Source organism: Leptonychotes weddellii, unplaced genomic scaffold, assembly GCF_054177405.1.
Source record: "Leptonychotes weddellii isolate Sample4059 unplaced genomic scaffold, ASM5417740v2 HiC_scaffold_3257, whole genome shotgun sequence".
Classification (NCBI taxonomy): Eukaryota; Metazoa; Chordata; class Mammalia; order Carnivora; family Phocidae; genus Leptonychotes; species Leptonychotes weddellii.
In genome coordinates this window covers 1-12,723 of record NW_027923989.1, presented here as the reverse complement: position 1 = coordinate 12,723, position 12,723 = coordinate 1, and the positions used below count along the sequence as shown (strand labels likewise).

Sequence of the window (12,723 nt, the reverse complement as noted above, 5' to 3'; positions counted from 1 at the left end):
AAAAAAGTGTAACTCCCCCAAGCCCTCTCCTCTCCCCAGGTCTGTGGTCTCTTCTGTTCTATGTTCTGTCTTTGTTTTTGTTTTTTTTTTTAAAGATTTTATTTATTTATTTGACAGAGAGAGAGATAGCGAGAGCAGGAACACAAGCAGGGGGAGTGGGAGAGGGAGAAGCAGGCTTCCCGCGGAGCAGGGATCCCGATGCGGGGCTCGATCCAAGGACCCTGGGATCATGACCGGAGCTGAAGGCAGACGCTTAACGACTGAGCCACCCAGGCGCCCCTATGTTCTGTTTTTGAATTTGCCTCTTCTGGATATTTCATATAAGTGGAATCATACAGTATTTGCCATTTTGTATCTGCTTGCTTTTACATAGCATGTTTTCAGGCAGCGTCATGTTGTAGCATGCATGGCCGAATAATCCATTGTATGAACAGACCACGTTTTGTCTAGCCGTTCGTCTGTTGATGGACACTTGGGTTGTTTCCACCTTTTGGCCAACTCTGCTCCTTTAAAAATAAGTAAAATGATTTTCCAGCCCACAGCTTCACTTCTTGCCCAATCCATGTACTTTCTAGACCTGACCCAGACAGTGTAACCAACAAGGAGCTTCTTGGCCCTCACCCCGGGCTGACCCATTTCCTTGACTTACCACCTGTAATCATGTTTGTTTTCAGAGTGTCTGCAGCTCAAGTGAGCTTCTTAAGAACCTGCACCTGGATATTGGGGCACTGGGGGGTGACTTTGAGTATGAGGTAAGAGTCTGAAGCCCTGCAGGCAAATGCCTCCGCCTGGTCTGTCCCTCCGTCCTTCCTAAGCTTTTCTCCTTGGGGGATACACATTTGGAAAGAGAACTGTCTTGTCTCAGTGCTGTCTAGATGGGATTTTTGGAGTTTGGGGAAGCACAAAGGGGAATAGGAATCCATTCATCTGCGCATTTGCCAGATAACCACCAGTGGTTGAATGTTGCCATGTGAGGTACTTTGCTGGGGGCTGTAGGTCCTGCAAGCCTAAGTTAGATGGGATTATTGCCCCCTGAGGGTTTGCGGCCTCACAGAAGAGAGGCTTCCATTCCCAGAAAACAGAGTAGAAGGCGGTGAAGCTGTGAGGGAGGTGAGACGGAGCACCATGGCGAGGAGAATCTGGGGTCTCCAAGCTCCGTGGATCGACCAGGCAGGGCTTTGTTGAGAAGCTGCCACGTGAGGTGAGCCAGGAAGGACGGTGGGCAGGACTGGCCGGGCAGAGGTGAGTGGGGAGAGAGAAGCCCACATTCAGGGCCCTGCACGGGCAGAGGCAGAGGGTGCAGGGCGAGGTTGGGGAAGGTGAGGGTGTCTCCTTTGGCTGGAGTGCAGACAGAGTGCCTGTGGGAGACGAGTGGGAGACGGTCTGTGGGGGTAGCTTGGGCTGCATCACGGAGGCCCTAAGTGCCAGCTGAGGAGTTTGCCCTGGGGTCCCCAGGCACTGGGGGCCATTGGAGGTTTTGAACAGAGGTGTGACATCCAGAGTCTTCACAGTTGTCGAACGTTGGCCACTGTGCTGGGCCCTGTGGAGACACAGAGGTTGGTAAGATGGGTTGGGCTGGCCTCATGCAGTTTGCAGCTGGAGAGAGAGAAAGGACAACAGGTCCTTGGCGTTTAGTGAATGCTCACTGTGGTGTTGACTGTCTAGGCAGCCATAAAGCAGGGCGGTGTGTGCAGAGAGCTCTTGCTGGTACAGGTGGCGGGCCTAGGGGAGATCTGAGGGGAAGGACGTGAGTTGCCTGGAGAGCAGGAAAATCTTGGAAGAGATGACATTTGACCTGGCTCTTAAAGAGTAGGTAAGTTTTAGACATGGGGGTGTAAAGGATATTTTGGGCAAGCGAACAGCTTGAGCAAAGGCGCAGGGCCTGAGAAGTGCAGACTGCGGATGGGAATAGCTTCCAGACTCTCCCCACAGTAGTCCTGTCACTTCTAATCTCTGTCCCCCGGTCTGTCCTCCATCGCCACCGGAAAGTTCTTTACAACAAACAAAACCCAAAACTCATCATGGTGTTATAATACCTACAACCCCCCAGTGTGGTTTTATAGTATGCCCTTTGTCTAATGTCCAATTTATTCGTTTTCAGCAATTAAGATTTCCCTCAATATTCCCACGGTATTCATATAACCAGTAAATCATGACGTCAGCAGCTCAGATTTCCCCAAACTTCGAGATATTGATTGCAAGCTGAATTAAGCTTTTCATAAGTCTAATATATAAAATTCTTTCACATACTTGCAACACTTTCAAGTGAAACTGATCACTCATGTTTTATTAGAAGGATCGAAAAGCTGACCAGTAAAGCAACAGTGCCTGTATCATGGATTTAAATTTGTTTCCTTATTATCTCTTACTGTGTTCTTATCCCTTACCGTGCTCTTACTGTTTCTGACTCGTACTTCTTGGTCTTCAGCTCACCTCAAGAGCCAGGGTTAACGTCTTGGCGGGTGGAGGTTGCGGATGCTGGCCCACAGGCCTGGAGTTGTAGCTGGGTCTTCCTGGGTGGTCCAGCTCTAGCCATAGGGCAGACTCTGTTTTATTGTTATACTTCTTCTCGGAACTATGTCCCCATTTTTACCCTGGAGACTGTCCACATTTTTGGCAGTGCCCAATCAGATACGTTTTGATTGTGACTTCAACACTTTCTGTGAAATGTGACACTGTGTTCCCGAGTGTCCCATCTTTATCATCAGCCTGATCTATGTCCACTTTGAAACTTGTGAGTGGGGCCTGGTCTCTTTGCATTCCATTCAAAGCCTTCAGTGTGTTTGGTTCCCTGAAATGACAACTTTGTTTCTTCTCATCGGCCATGAAGGCCTCATACTGCCGATGCAATCAGCAGCTCAGGTTTGGAGCCGAGAAGGATAACCATGAGCAGGAATGGAGCATCAAGAGGACTTAACTGGCTCTCAGAGAAAGGAGAAAGTTTCTCCATGAGACTGAGCAAATTGGGAGTAGAGATTCATGTGTATATGGCCAGCACTGTCCCATGCCTGGAGCATAGGAAGGATGTGGGCATGTTTTGCTGAGCGGCTGAGAGAACCAGGAGAGTGAGCCCCTCTGGGACAAGGAGGGGAATCCTGCAGATTGTGTTGTGCTCTGTGTTCTACTGTTTCCTTCCCTTGGCTGTTCCAGGCCCTGGGAAGATTGTTTGGTCCCTGCTGTCCTCTGGCCGATTGAGGATCCCACTGTGGATCAATCATGATGCACTTTGACTTTGAACTTGTTAATTTTTACTTCATAATGGATTACAAATGTCAACAAGAAAGGGATCTTCTTTGACATGTCATGGATTTCCAGAAGCTTCCCTTCTGACAATTCTATGTTTCTCTGGGGGAGTGGGAGCTTTTAAACATATTTTTTTTTATAACCTCTTTAATATAAATAGACAACGCAGTGTGATGGGGGGAAATGTCTGGAGTGGGAGGTGTATTTAACCCTGTCTCTAGCATCCCAGCAGATCTCATTCTTTTTTGCCACAGGGAGTGTTGGGTTCCTGCGTTCGAACCCCAGGTAGGAACTAGGAGGGCTTTTCCTGGTGTGGAAGGTCAGTGTTGAGGATGAACAGGGGTTTCAGGATAGACAAAGCTGCCTCTGCTTGGACCGCACCCTTTGAAAATGGTTTTTGTCCGTGTTTATAGAGCTTGGATCCTTTGAGCTACCCATTTCTTCCCGTTCCTGGGCATCCTGGGCAGCCGTAGATGGAGGACTCCTGCTCTGGTGTGTTCTACCCTGTCTCTGTGCTGTCCAGTCACTTTGCTCGTGATTCCATGAGAGGGCAGTAGGATGGCAGGAATGCCTCTCTTTCTCGCTCTCACACTCTCTCTCCCTCTCCCTTTCTCTCTCACCCTCTCCTCTCCTCTCCTCCCCTCTCCTGCCTTCAGTGTAAACCCATTTCTTGTCAATTATAGAATCAAAGAGGATGGATTCACGGACCAGACACTGAGAATGGGTGTGAGTGAGGATGGGAGGCAGCAGGGTGGGTGAGCACGCAGCATGTGGCCTGGTGGAGCTGGTGAGAACCCATCCTCGGCTCAAAGGAGAGGGAGGCAGCTGGGCTTAGAAATCACAGGATGATGTCAGTGTGATTGGGAAGTGCTAACAACAAGCAGTGCAAAGAATTGAGACCAACTGGGTGGGAAGGAGATGTGGTGAATAACCTGACTGATGGCTGGCTTGGGGGGTTCTACTCCCCCATCCTCCACTCTCTCCCTCCCAAGCCCGCCTTTGTGCTCTAGGAAGGAGGGAACTGCAGCATCGGAGACCTCATAGCTTTTGGGGGGTATGTTAAATATTCATGAAATGCTCTTACAGGCACCGCCTTCCTCATGCAGATGACAAGGTTGTTTTTAAAAAGGCAGCAGATATTTGCCTTGAGATACTCAGGGGCCTGGGGCTGTGACAGGAGGAGAAAGAAGGAGTCTGAGCACGGATGAGCGGAGAACAAAGTGGTGCCGAGGGTGCGGCCCCCGCCCTGGCCTGTCCGCCCCCCCCCCCCCGGGCCCTTGCCCCGAACACCAAAGCAGGAGACGGTACACTGGGGCCTGCGGTGTGCATCCTGGGCAGGCCTCGGCTTGCACTGTGATGAAGAGCAGGGCCAAGTGAAGGGAGAGGGGTATGGAGTCAGATGCATTCTCCCCGATACTCTCAGTCAGGCACTGTGGGCCATCTGCAATAAATATCTCGTCTCCCTCTGCTATCCCAACCCGCAGGACCTACCTCTGGCTGTTGAGTTGTTGGACTTTGTTGACACGGGCTCAGAGAAGGCAAACTCCTTTATAGTAGCCATATTTTAATATCTTAATGTTTAGGTAGACAGACTAGGATAAGCTCCATCATGGGAAAATCTTCTTTTGAAGAATATAATCGTGAGAATGGCACAGAGTTGGCCTAACATTCTTGTTGCCTGACTGCTTTCTCTCATGCCTAAGAATGGGAGTCTCTTCCTGCATCTGCTGTCCTCTGACTTTTGAAAGGTTACTTGTTCTTCCCTCGTCTTGAATATTCACAGTTAACATTTGTTTAGCATTTTTCATTTAATAAGCACTGTGACAAATAGTCTAAACCCTTTGTAACTTGTGAAATGAATAGTTCATCTCCATTTTACAAAGTCGGAGCTCCTGGGCCCACATGACACACCATTTTAAAAAATTCAGTCAACAAGTATTTGCTGTGCATTTATGTGTCAGAAACTAGGCACTGAGGATGGCAGGGAGCTGACCTGGTGAGGGAAACAGAGGGGAAATCAGCAGTGGTGTTACAGTAGTTGTTGTGACGGGACCAGAAGGCTCATCTCAGGACAGCTGCCCCGGCGGTCAGGGAGGGCTTTCTGGAAGACGTGATACTGTGCGGGCCAGTGGGAGTTTGTCCGGGTAGATCGTGTGTGTGTGTGTGTGTAGAATGTGCATGGCATCTCAGGAGCAAGGGGCAGTCTGCCTGGAGCTGGGCCCTGGCAGGCAGCTCTTGAACACTGGAGGGCCCCCCAACAACCTTGGGGGGGTGCCTGCGGATACAAGCAGTGATTTTGTGCTGTGCTGTGCAGTGTGTGTTGGTGGAAGAGGAGGCAGACTGGGGAACCCGGGCCTTCCTGGTCGCCCTCTGAGCTTCTTCCCTCAGCAGACCCTCGAGTGAGGCTGGAGGAGCAATTTGGTGGGGCTCAGAGTGTGACCGTTGGCTAAATAAAGTGAAATAAGGAAAAAATGAATAAAAGAACATGCACGGCCAGGTAGTGAAATGGCACCACGTTCATCCACAGGCGGGAGGACGCGTGCAGGCTGTGGCTGCCTGTGACCCTTGTGAAGCAGGCAGGGCTGGGCAGGAAAGGCTCTGGGCTATGTGAGCAGATGTGGACTTTATCTTGAAGGCCGTGGGTGCTGTTGGTGATCTGACCCTCCTCTGTCCCCTAATGCAAGGTCTGTTGCTCTTTTCTCTTCATGAGATGAGCACGACACGGGTGGATTGGCTCTGCCAGACACCCCTCCGTCACCCTGAGAAACTCCCACCCCCTGGGGGTCCGTGGAGCCCCTCAGACTGGGTACTGCCCCCCAGCTGCGTGCTGGCCTCTGTCGCGAGGATTGGGATGAGCAGGCCTGGCCTCACTTTGCTCCTCCTGCTTTTGAGGAGGAGGGGCTCACCTCCCCCCTTTCTCTTAGCTCAGTGGTCACAGCGGATTTCTCCCAAAGCCGCAGGCTACGGATGTTGGGAAGATGGGCAGCCCTGGAGGGTACCCTGCCTTCAAGCTGCCAAGGCATGAGGGAAGCCTCCCCTTCTCTCTTTCACTGCCTGTTTTTCTCCCTGGGCCTGGGGCCGGGACAGTATCACCACTGTGTCCAGTGCCCTTTGCTTTGGGCAGCAGAGGCTCATAACCAGGGCTGCCTGGGGCATTTCACTCTTCTCCATACTCAGGGCAGGATCTATGTCTTGTTCCTGTATGGGTCCCCAGAGCAGTGCTTGGCACGTAGAAGGCATCCGGGGAATGACCATGTGTGTCTCACAGTAAAACATTAGTGGAACATTTACGGGACACTTAGGGTCCGCCGGGCACTGTTCTCCATTCTCTAGCTCACTTAGTGTTAACTCATTTAATCTCTCCCCAGACCCAGTGAGATAGGTCCTCCTGTGTCCCCATATTTTAGAGGAAGAAACTGAGGCACAGAGAAGTTAAATAATGGGCCTCAGGTCCCTGTAAGGGTGGGGATTTGAACCTAAGTAGTCTGTCTCTGAAGCTGAGCTCTGAACTGCTCTGCTTTCCTGCCTCTCTTCACCATCCTTGGAAAGTTTGGGTTGGCTGGTCAGTAGGCGGATGGGCACGTCTTCGGGTTCAATAGATCCTTTAACAGACAGCATGGATGAATGCTGTGTTCAGAGCATCTGCGGGGACCTCTGGACTCCAGTGACCAGGCTCCTTGGGTGAGTCTCCAGGGTGAGGAACCTGGAAGTGTCAAAAGTCCCTGCTCAGAAGTCGTTCACACCAGCAGCCCAAGTGATGTTTTCTGGGAGGAAGGCTTCTCTGAACCCAGGAGAGAGCACTGGCTGTATTTCGAGGAGGGGGTTTCTTTTGTTACTTTGGCTGGCATTCAAGGTTTTTCTAGTCTTTAAAGTGGGGTTTGTGCATGAGAACCAGGCAGCTGGACAGGGTGCTCCTATTGAGAGACGCTGCCGAGGGGACCCTAGCAATAACAGCCTCAAGCTGCGGCACCTTTGATCCAGCTTGGCTCCAGGGCTGTGCTTGTCCATAGAGAACAACGGGCCTGGGAGCAGGACCATTTCTGGCAGACGTGGGACTCTGCGGTGCAGGCCAAGACTTTTTCAGGACCAGGCGGAGGCCTGAGGCTTTGCCTGTTTCAGCCACCCCCATCCTGCTCCCCCGTCACAGGTCAGACCTGTGTTCCGAAGGTCTCCCAACCCCTTTATCCTTCATAGCCATTTCCCCCGGTAAATCTTGTCCTGGCTTCTGCTTTTCGGAGCATGCAGCGGAGAGGGTGGCTTGTGCAGGGGAGGCTTTAGGGGGAGAGCCAGCCTCGTCACTACTGATGAAGGGCACTCTCCTTCTGTTATTTCCCTGCTGCCTTTTAAAAATGGAAAAAACAGAAATTTTAGACTTTGGTACTTTTATGTGATTTTCCATCATCATCATCATCGTAAATACATACTGACTTTCTAAAAAGTAAATACTGACTTCTGAGTCTGCAATCCTGTGATTTGGCTACTGGGGCTGGAATGAGACATTTATTCCTTGAGAACGTGGTAGGCGGTGATGGAGTTCAGTGCACTGGTTTCCACGCCTGTCGGTGGACGGGGCCGGTTGGGTGTCTGTAAATCACCACAGACGTTTAGATTCGGTAGATCTGGAGTGGAACGAGGAATCTGGGTTTTAAATAGCTGTTGGGGTGTTTGATAACCACTGGTGTCAGAGCTGGAGCGCTGGCCCGTACGAGTCAAGGAATGACAGTTCCATTTTGTTCCAAGTCTCTGAAATCATTTTATTAATTCTTGATGCCTCCTTGTCTGACATGGTCTGCTGCTGCCTAGGAGTCTCCGAGAACAAGCCAGCCAGAAGAGAGGAAGGATGCTTCTCTGGATTCCGATGCTGCAGGGCCCCCCACTCCTGGCAAGCTCCTCAGCCAGGGTGCAGACAGCAGTCTGAGCAGCGCTGATGGCAAAGGGCAGCAGGGAAGAGGGGCAAGTGCTTGGCTCCTGGAAAAAGAAACGGATGAGGAGAGTGATCCTGGGATGTCCAGGAATGGGGTGGACCCTGGGGGCAGTGAGCCTGCCAAAGCCAACGAAAAGGAGGCACCAGAGGACCCAGTGGATGCAGGAGAGGGGGATCCCAGGAAGGGAGAGGCCGAGGCCGTGGAGGAGGCTTCCGACCCCAAAGAGAGCAGATCAGACCAGAGCAAGGTAAGTCCCCCTGTGCCCCAGAGACTTGCTGCTCCCTCCCTGTGCTGCGCTCTGAAGCCCCGTGCAGATCCTTGTCCCTACAGCTTCACTTGCAGGCCCTGCAGTGGGCTGTCACCAGCAGCCAGAACCCTTCATGGTGACACACCTGCCCAGACCCAGCAGGCAGCCAGAGCCTGACTAAAACTCCAAACTTGCTGGCATTAGCAACTCAGTAGAAATTTGCCTTTCCATTGGCACCCTCCTGGGACATTCTTGTTCTTCTGTTGTACCTACTTTCTCATCCTGCCTCCCCCCTTCTACTTCTTGACACCAGCCAGTCAAGGTTGCTGTAGTCTGCGTTTCTGCAGAGTTTCTGTAGAGAGGGGAGGACACTGAGGGGGTGGGGACCAGGGGAGTACTTGGCCCCAGCAGCAGTCAGTTAGGTTACCAGAAAACTTCTCTCATGGCATGGGAGTCTTGCTTTGACAAGACCGGGCCAGTGACCCAAATGCCCACAAGTACTTCCCAGTGCCATTGGCATTTTCAGTTTTCCGTCCCTTAGTCCTGCTCCTCTTCCAGGTAGATGGTGAGGGAGTTCATTTAAAGAGCTTTAAGCAGCTTCCTGGGAAAGATACTCTCATTCTGTTTTTTAGGACAGCATGAACCTTCCCTACTGCCAGTTTCCTAACTGTCTCCCTTCCACTTTACTTGGCTCTCCTTACATGTGTAAATCCTTGTTGACCTCAGTCAGAATGTGGGCTCAGCTGGGCTGTTCGGCCCCAGTGAGGTGGGGGGCTGATGCATGTGTCCAGAAGGAAGGGGAGGGTCCAAGCCCTCTTTCAGGTTTTCCAGAAGAGGTGGACTTTGGTGAGGGCTCAGCCCTGTGTTGGCACCATGGCCCGAACAGCATTCCCTGGGTGGTGATCCCCACGCTCTGTGCTGTGCTCTGGGTAACTTCTCGGTGGGTCTGTTTCCCCAGAAGTCGGAGATTAGTGAACACGTGAAGGAGCTGCAGCTCTTGGACTCCACCGATTCTGACCCCAAGTCCTTCCTGGACCTGGTGAGTCTGAGGTGGGGGCAGCAGAGTGGGGTGAAGAGCGTGGATTTGTCAGTCCCTGTGGTTCATTTGCCTGGCATCACACAGCTTGAAGTGGGGATGTTAGAATTCAGACTTGGGTCTTGCCTCACTCTCGTTTCTCCACCCATCAGCTAAGAGTAACGCTGTCTACTTCATAGGCTTCTTGTGAGAACAAGGTGAGGTAAAGAATGTAAAGCGTTAGCCTATAGACCTCAGGTAACTATGAGCGATCGTTACTCTTTCTTGGGTCTGCAGTGTGAATTGTCTGGGAGATATGTGGTCTAGAGCCTCTGGACTGTAGCAGAAACATTACATGAATCTAGGAGGTTAGAGAGAGAGTGTGTGTTGTGCGTGCGTGTGCGTGCGTATGCGCGCGCGCATGTGTGTGTGTTTATGGGATCACCAAGCAATGGCAAGGACCAGTCCTCAGGCTGTAGCTAGGAGGGATGCTGGGCTTACATTTCCAAAGAGAAGACATTGTCCTGGAATGTCAGCATGGATGGATGGTCGTTCTTTCCCAGGCGTTCCACCCAGCCTGCTGTCTCCTGGCTGCATTTGCCAGGTCTGTATCTATGGGGAGTAGTTGAGGGTGCTTTTTGGCAGAACATCACCTCTGGAAACCATGCTCCATCTGTTTGGAGGAGGCAGATCAAAGGGAAGGGATTAGCGGGAGAGGGTCAGGGATGAACAGTAATGATAGGAGGGGGTGTGGAGGAATTAGGAGGCTGTGTGCTCTAGCCCCTCACTGAACCATGGGCTTAGGAGGCAGATGGCAGCTACATTAAGTGGAGTAGAACTCAAACTGAAAGGAAAATGTCTCCAAAAAAACAAAAACAAAACCCACAAGCTAGGAAGGGCAGGCGGAGAGTCACTGTTGCCAAAAAGCATCATGAAGAATAGCCATGTCCTAGGACTCTTGGAAGCAAGGGCTCCATCTCCCCAAGGGAGTCCCCGTGTGGAGAAGTGTGTCTATCAGCGTTTTTCTTCTCTGTGGGAGTGGGTGGAGGAAGCCATGGGACAGCAGGACCAGACCTAGGCCTGGGCCTCCTGCCATTTGTCAGGGCTGATGACAGAACTGTCCCTATTAGCATGCTGTCAGGTAGCAATCCTTCACTTAGCCCTGCAGGCCTCTTAGGCTCGGAGGGGGCAGGATCAGGGTCCTGTGGCAGCCAGAGGGCGGCAGGGAGCTGGCACTGGTGTAGGCACTTGCTGTCCCTCCCCAAGAGAAGCCTGCGGAGGGAGCACCACTAATTAATCCCCATTGTCCGGAGGGGCCCTGGAGAAGGGGAAAAGAGCAAGCGGTGATCAGCCCACCATGCCTCGCTTCCAAGCCTGCTGGGCACTTTGGCCTCCCTCCTGGCACCCTGTTTGGGCACCAGGAGGGTGAGACAGCTGGAAAGTGACATGCTTGCAGCGTGTGTCCTGCAGAGAGCTTGGGCTTTGGAGTCAGCCCAGGACACATCTGACCCACCAGCCCCATTGCTACTGAGCTGTGTGACCTTGGGCGAATTGCGTGTGCTCTCAGACCTGCTTCCCCGTGAGAAGCCATAAGAGTATCAGTCTCATGGGCTTATTTTTTCCCCTATGGTTTTATTATGAAAAATTTCAGGCATACAGAAAAAAGGATTTTCGAGTGAATACATACATCCTTACCACTTAGTCTACAGTGACCATTATAATTGCTGTATCATACCTTTCTGGACTACTCATAGTGTTATTTTGAAGATGAGAATAGCTAGTAGATGTGGAAATGTTTTGCACAGTGCCTGGCCCGCAGTAGGCACCTTTCTGGAAGGCGGGGAGGCAGAGGAGAGGCCCTGGTGGACGCTGTGACGGGGGCAGCATTGACCTCCCCCTCCACTGTCTCTAGGACTTTGGTTTTCGCAGCCGGATCTCGGAGCACCTGCTGGATGTTGACGTGCTTTCCCCGGTCCTGGATGGAGCCCGCTGGGAGGTGAGTCTCTCTGGGTGGCGGATAAGCCCCAGCAGAACCCTGCCCATCCCAGGGTACATTTCTGGAAGCTCCCTCCCTTCTAATTCAATAGGGCCTGGCCCTGACTGTGCCTGCGATGGGCTGCCAATCATTCCCGCTCTTTGCTGCTGTGAATGAAGTCATCCTCCCTCCCCGACCGCAACATAAATCTATGTGTCTATCCGTTTATTTAGCAACTGAGGGTTGACCACTTGCTCATGTGCAAAGTACTATAGACTGTGTATTTCAAGGCATTTTACGACCTGGCCCATTCAGCCCCTGCAGGCTCCTCCTCAGCCCACCTGCCACACACCAGCCGCGCCCACCACTCACCGTTTCTGGGGCATACCACCCACTTCCTTCACTGCTCCACCTGCCCTGCTGCTTCCCCTTTTGTCCCAAGCTCTTTCTCGGTCTTGGAGGCCCACCTCTGATGTCACCTCCTCCAGGCAGGATGAATCGTTCTGTCCCTTTGCTCCCCTTAGTGCTGCTTCTTCTGTTTTATGGTTCTTGGGTCTGTCTCCCTCCTAGATGTAAGCTCTGTGTGGGGACATCTGGCCCCCAGAGAGGTACAAAGATGACTCAGACACAGATCCTGTCCTTATGGAGCCTTGAAGCCAAGAAGGTCATCCTTTCAGACTCAGGGCTCCATTCCCCCATTTTTATTACGATCGCCCCACTTTGTTATCTCTTTTACATTTTAGTTTGTTACATAGATTGGCCTGTGGTTTTTTTTTTTTTTTTCCTTGAAAGTGAGAGAGGGCGCTCTCTGCTGAGCTTGGTGTGATTTGTAGGGGGAGACGGTAGTGAGTTGAACACTGGAAGGAGCGGGGAGGGGGGCTGTTAGCTGCAGGCTCTGCCCAGGCTGATGCCATGAGCACTGGCAGCCCTGGCAGGAAGCCTTCTGCTACAGGCACTGGGAGGTATTCCCAGGCAGCATTTCTATTTTTTAATGGAATTTGGGGGAGCTGGCTTTTCGTTCAGGCCTTGCCCTTCCTCGCCCATCCAGATGGTACCGTCGGCCCCAGCAGCTGGGGCTCCGGCTGCCAGTGGAGAGGCGTGGGAGGCTGTGGGTACAGGGCTGGGGACACAGCCGTAGGCCAGCCCGGCCAGAACCCCATGGGTGAAGATGGAGTCTCCTATATCACTCGGCATCAGGGAAATCCAAATCAAAACCTCAATGAGATACCACCTCGCACCAGTCAGAATGGCTAAAATTAACAAGTCAGGAAACGAGAGATGTTGGCGGGGATGCGGAGAAAGGGGAACCCTCCTACAC

The 12,723-nt window shown here is 52.0% G+C and overlaps 1 protein-coding gene across 1 annotated transcript; it reads left to right on the top strand.

The window, feature by feature from the left end:
• The first annotated feature begins 142 nt into the window (after positions 1 to 142).
• Positions 143 to 12,717, top strand: LOC145719163 (centrosomal protein of 164 kDa-like). The gene is made up of 4 exons (XM_081810682.1): positions 143 to 752; positions 8,047 to 8,415; positions 9,374 to 9,454; positions 11,343 to 12,717. Exons 2-4 carry the CDS (start codon positions 8,248 to 8,250, stop codon positions 11,580 to 11,582), a joined length of 489 nt encoding a protein of 162 aa, XP_081666808.1. The 5' UTR covers positions 143 to 752; positions 8,047 to 8,247; the 3' UTR covers positions 11,583 to 12,717.
• Positions 12,718 to 12,723: the final 6 nt, after the last annotated feature.

Excerpts from the sequence above, each read along its gene's own strand:
- LOC145719163 (XM_081810682.1), top strand. The coding sequence starts at position 8,248 with ATGTCCAGGAATGGGGTGGACCCTGGGGGCAGTGAGCCTGCCAAAGCC. Across the intron at positions 8,416-9,373 it reads GCAGATCAGACCAGAGCAAG|AAGTCGGAGATTAGTGAACA; the intron begins GTAAGTCCCCCT and ends CTGTTTCCCCAG. Across the intron at positions 9,455-11,342 it reads CCAAGTCCTTCCTGGACCTG|GACTTTGGTTTTCGCAGCCG; the intron begins GTGAGTCTGAGG and ends CACTGTCTCTAG.